Source organism: Pan troglodytes, chromosome 7 (assembly GCF_028858775.2).
Source record: "Pan troglodytes isolate AG18354 chromosome 7, NHGRI_mPanTro3-v2.0_pri, whole genome shotgun sequence".
NCBI classification, from domain to species: Eukaryota; Metazoa; Chordata; class Mammalia; order Primates; family Hominidae; genus Pan; species Pan troglodytes.
In genome coordinates, this window is record NC_072405.2 from 25,506,329 (window position 1) to 25,512,328 (window position 6,000).

The 6,000-nt window shown below is 33.0% G+C and overlaps 1 protein-coding gene across 3 annotated transcripts in view; it reads left to right on the forward strand.

Moving 5' to 3' along the window:
• The window catches only part of ZDHHC2 (zinc finger DHHC-type palmitoyltransferase 2), a 68,100-nt gene extending 62,474 nt beyond the window's left edge, over nucleotides 1-5,626 (forward strand). For all 3 annotated transcript variants that reach the window (XM_519614.9, XM_063816185.1, XM_024345000.3), the window contains 2 exons: nucleotides 62-136; nucleotides 3,143-5,626. In XM_519614.9, the coding sequence (XP_519614.3) occupies nucleotides 62-102 (41 nt within the window). In that variant the 3' untranslated portion in view covers nucleotides 103-136; nucleotides 3,143-5,626. The remainder of the gene's footprint in view (nucleotides 1-61; nucleotides 137-3,142) is intronic.
• The last annotated feature ends 374 nt before the right edge of the window (nucleotides 5,627-6,000 follow it).

The window sequence follows — 6,000 nt, forward strand, 5'->3', positions numbered from 1 at the left end:
GAAGTTTCTGCCTATTTGTTCAAAAGCAACCAAAAATGCTAACTTATGTTCTTTCATTAAGGTATGAGCAATCCTGCATTAACCATGGAAAATGAGACTTAACTCTTCAAGCAAGATAAATTCATACTTTATAAAAGTACGATAATTTTCCCTTTATTGTTTTATATTTTTAACAGTCTTCTAATTTTCTTAGGGCAAATAGTTTCCATAAACATTTTTAATAATTTGTGAGTGATTCATATAGAAGATCTTTTACCTGACTTGTGAGATTGCATTAGCCATGCTGGGGCTTCTGAGTACAGACCTAGCTTCAGTATTAGCTGGTATTTGTGTTAACTTGATTAATTCTAGAAATAAGTTGATGAACAAAAGTCATTTTATAGTAGTGCATTAAGTGGTAGGGATCAATCCTAAAATACTGAACTATATGTAAAAATTATCTTGTCATTTTATAGGAAATTAGAATAATTATTTTTAATTTTTCTTCATCTTTCAGAATATACAGTGGTCATATCCTTGACCATCCAGTAGGAAACACTAAGTCGAAGTGCAATATAATTATATCTCATTAATGTACTCATTAGCACACTGTCATTCCCATTTTTGGGTCATAGTAGGGCCTTATAGCATGTGTTAACCTTAAAATAATAGGTGTTCCAAATCATTTTCTTTAAGCCTTATTTTTTTTTTAAACCTGCAGTTCCAAATCAGTTTCTTTAAAATATGATCTGTTTGTAAGCCTGCAGTCAATAAAAAGCTACAATAAGGAACCCCTTTGGAACAAACAACTATATAATAAACAATTTACCGAGCTGAATATTAAAGATAGCAAGATAACTGTCTCTTTACATAACGGCAATCTAGAATCCTAAAGTCTATGAAAAGCAAGAGATTCACTTGTAAAACAAAATGATTTGCATCAAAGTTCATGGATATCTGTTTTTATTTGTCTGTTCTGGTTTTGGTAAGTTAGCCATGTATTGTCAGCAAAATTCTGACCTGGCAATTTGCCAGCTGACTAGTATCTGATTTTGGGAAGAGCAGGATCAGTTCTGAATACCTGTTGCTACAATAGGTCAGACTGACTATAACTGGTTAAAATAGTGAAAATTTCATCTGAATTTGATTAAATAGCAAAGACATTATTAAATTTCTGAAAATAATTTTAGAATGTAACTATGAATGTAATTTCAGAATATAGCTATAGCAAATATGAGTCACTACCAGCCAATACCACAAATAAAATATACAGAACATAGTTCTGTAAGACATAGAATTTCACAGGATTTTTTTCAATGTTTTGAAATCATCAGTTGCAATAACCATTGTTTTTAAGGTCAGTGCTATTAGGAATTTTTCTGTGTGTTAAGTGTTTTACATATTTACATGGTAATATTATATAAAAGCCATCGAGACTTCCCAGTATTTTGACAATACCAGTATTGTGGTTATTTATCTCCAACACCTTGCACAATGCCAGACACATAGTAGTTTCTCAACATTTGATGGATAAGTGACAAAATAAAAACATTGAAATTAAAAATCTGACAGAAACTTGATTTTATTAATTCAAATATGGCATGATTAGGCATAATCACAAAATGGCAGCATGAATCAGCGCTATAGATCTAAAAATACCCCTGATTTTCTGATGTCATGTTTTCTATTCTATTGATACAACCAGTTGCAGTAACATGTTTTGTTTTCTTAAACTTTCCCTAAAGTAGCTAATAGAAACTAGACTTTTAAAAATAATTTTTTCCTGCTTTACATCTCAGATTTGCAATTCATTCCAGTTGTATTTATATCAAATAATAGTCTGATATTGATGTGCCTAATTTATATTAAATATCTTCATATTGGCCGGGCGCGGTGGCTCACGCCTGGTAATCCCAGCACTTTGGGAAGCTGAGATGGGTGGATCACAATGTCAGGAGCTCAAGACCAGCCTGACCAACAAGGTGAAACCCCATCTCTACTAAAAATACAAAAATTAGACGGGTGTGGTGTGGCGCACCTGTAATCCCACCTACTCAGGAGGCTGAGGCAGGAGAATTGCTTGAACCCAGAAGGCAGAGGTTGCAGTGAGCCAAAATCGTGCCATTGCACTCCAGCCTGGGAGCTTGGGTGACAGAGCAAAACTCTAAAAAAAAAAAAAAAAAAAAAAAAAAAAACAGAAAAAAACTTCATATTTTTCCTCCTATTTTTGAACTACAATAGTAAATGATGTCACCTTTTTATAAAATATTTGTTTGTTCAGCAGTTTCCAGATGGTTATAATGTGCCTAAACCCATAGTTAGTACTAAAAACTAAATTAAATTTAGCTTACCAACCTTTCCTATCGTATGGTATAAATAAAAAATGCTGGCCAGGCGTGGTGGCTCACACTTGTAATTTCAGCACTTGTGGAGGCCAAGGCAAGCAGATTGCTTGAGCTAAGGAGTTGAAGACCAGCCTGAGCAACATGGTGAAACCCCGTCTCTACCAAAAATACAAAAAGAAAAAAAATTAGCTGGGTGTGGTGGCATGTGCCTGTGGTCCCAGCCACTCCAGAGGCTGAGGTGGGAGGATGAGAGGATGACTTGAGCCAGGGAGGCGGAATTTGCAGTAAGCTGAGGTGGAGATCGCATCACTGCACTCCAGCCTGGGTGACAGAGTGAGGCCCTGTCTCAAAAAACAAAACAAAACAAAGCTGTGCTTCTATGCACATGAAGTTTCAAAATCATTTCCCTAAATGTCCTTCCTGACTCAGTTGCCACTCCTAAACTCCATTCAGCCTCAGATGAATGCAGAACTAACAACATAGAACCCTGCCACTCACATTGAAGCCCCAAACCAGCAACATTGTCATGACCTGGAAGATTAATAGAAATGCAGAATCTTAGGCCTTATCCTAGACCTACTGAATCAGAGTCTGCAATTTTTTTTTTGCATTTTAATAGGATCCTCTCGTATATGCATATTAAAGTTTGAGCAGTATTGATGTAGAGTTCCGTATTCAAGAGCACGTCTACTGAGCCTGCTAGCATAGTAAACAATTTTGAATGAGGGATATTATTGAAACAGATTATGAAATGAGTTGGTTTGTTTTGCGTGTTTATGGTTAACATAGTAGTTTCATGTTTTCTGTTTCATTTCAAGGTATCAATGCTGTAGATGGATGGAAGAGGCTTCCCACAGGAAGGTGCCACCAGTCAGTTGTGCCTATGTCCCTTTGGCTGGAAATGCAGAATATGAATTGATTAGTTCTCTCCAAGCCATTGCTTAAAATATAACATGTTTTGGATCCAATACACACATTGTTACAACTAACACAAATTCCTATTAAATATTAAAAGTAGTTCTGGTTTATTAATCAACGGGGAAAACATCTTCTCCGAAAAACTTGGAATAAATCCAAGGACCAGTTTTTACCCAAATATATGGGTAGCACAGTTTATCACATAGAAACTCCATTAATCATCTGATTTTCTGAATCTGAAAATTGAGACTATTAAAATATTAAGATTTCAGAGATTTCAAGTCACATTATAATGATAAGCGTTATTCATAAAACTTGTTACCTTTAAGAAGGTGGAAGTGGCAAACCATACTTCTTTTTTTTCCTTTGCTGTGAATCCAGCCTCAGACTGAGTGAACTGTAATAATTATGAATTCATTACAGAGTCCAGGTGGCCTGCAGTTGAAGATCATCAACCATTTTTGCCTCACTTAATTCCAGCCTTTTGTTTTCTGCTGGAAAATAAGTGTGGACATTGAAGCTTGAGCTCTCAAAGCAGTTGGCTGGAATACTTTTGTCAGAATACGGTACATTTCTATTACATCGGAAATATATTTTCATCTCTTCTTGTTAAATTGGGAGGAAATTTACGATAGCAATTATGAAGATTGTTTTATGACATTCTTTTGTCAGTTTGGCTTTCTAAAAATCTCTTTTTAAATTATTTCTCCTGTTGAACATAGTAAAACTATTGAATTTCTCTTAAGATTTCCCAATAGGTCAATAGATTTACCCTCCAGTGATATCTATATTATTTCTTTCTCATCTCATCAAAATGATGACAGGTAAACTATATTTTTCCTTAAACACCTATTACAATTAAATTATGCAAATCATTAAATAAAAATCATACAACTTTTCGATAGTTCAACATGAACTAAAATGGCATGCTATTTGGAAATTTAGTTTGAGATAAACTAAAGTGGTGTGTTTGTTGATGCCAGAATGTTCAGCTTCAGTAAATATAATAAGCTCTTGTGCCTTGTATGCACTATTTAAAAAAAGTTTTTTTTATTTGAGTCCAGTATAATTTATGTAAATGTTAACAATTAGAATAATACTCTGTATGCTTTTTTGGTACTGATTTTGAGAATTTAAAGCAGCTTACCTTTTAAAACTGGACCAACTAAGTAATTGGTATTTAATCAAAGAGAAAATGGTAATAAACTTTTCAAAATCTTTGTTAAACCAAACATTCAACACAAAATAAACTAGAAGGCCAGAGGATAATGGAATAAAAGATCATTGCAATTACTTATCCTTCCTAAAAATATAGTTTTATATTAATTGTGCTTATGGAAGAAACAATGTCAGCCAAGTCCATTTTATAGTTTGAGTGCAATTCTTTGAACAATAGAAATATCTGCAGTCTTTCACAGATTTGTATTATGCTGAAGAGTTTCATCTGACAATCTGCTTCAAGAAATCTCAGAAAATATGATAACATTTTAACTTTCATTTTAGAGCACATTTTGGTCATTTTAAAAAATACCTAAAGTGCCAGACCGGAACCTATAGCTACTGCTAGAAGTCTTAAAAAAAACCAACAGCAGCACAGGATGTATTAAGAATTATATGAAGTCAGGTTTGTTTGTTTGTTTGTTTTTCAAAGCACAGTACTGTTAGCTGTTTTTGTGGACAGGATTCGATTAAGTATTCCCTCTTGTCAAACTGGAAGCTAGGGGAAAAAGAGGGATTTTTATCCTTTACTCTTCTAGAGTACTGTTAATGCCCCTTTCCCACAGTCTTTTATATAATTAAATATATGTCAATACACATTAGAATCAGATTTGAAAAAGTTAAAACAATTTCATTGTTGTAATTGTTCCCTTTGTTTTCATATAGTGAATAACCTTTAAAGGGTTGTTTTGTTTTGTTTTGAATTATAGTAGTTATAATTTTTGGAGATGATTGCATATCTCATTAGATATGCAATATAAATTTATCTGAGTGAACAAAGTGCTAAATAAATAGATCTACATTTTGTACATATTTATATAAAATTTACCTTTAAGTATTTACTTTAAAAAATTTAATGGCTTAACTCGAACTTGAAGACACATACTTCAACTGTCCTTATTGTCCATTAAACTGATAATTTTGATTTTTCTTGTTTTTATAGATTTTACTATATAGGAATCAAGATTTAAGAAATTTTGCATTAAAAATAGTGTACCAATGCTTCATATACGTTAGCTATTTGCTATTATGTAGGGAAGAGGATTGTTATTTCAAAGATATATTAAAGAACAGTTGCATCTGAATATAATCATGATGCAGTCAATGAAGTTCATATCCATGAATTCACTCCTAATATACCCTAATAAAGTGGTTGATCACCTACATTATCTGTCTATAAGAAATTGCCTTTGCACTGACAATGTAAATTATTTTAAGCATAAATTTTCCTAATAGTTTATTAGAGCTACTAATGGCAAAATTCATGTCTTCAATGTGGCCATAACATAGGTTTTGAGGGGAGGGGTGGTGAGAAAATAAGGTATTTACTTTGTAGTAGTTAAGTGATTCTGAGGACAATTAGAAACAGACTATAAAACTCAAGTACACTGTAATCAATAGACAACTATTGGAAATATGGCATACGTTGACAAACACTTAACTAGGGAAATCAGATATAAATCATATTTATAAAAAATTAGGCACGCAATTATGTGATTCATGCTTCAAGAAAACATATGAAAAAAGTGTTACTCCATTA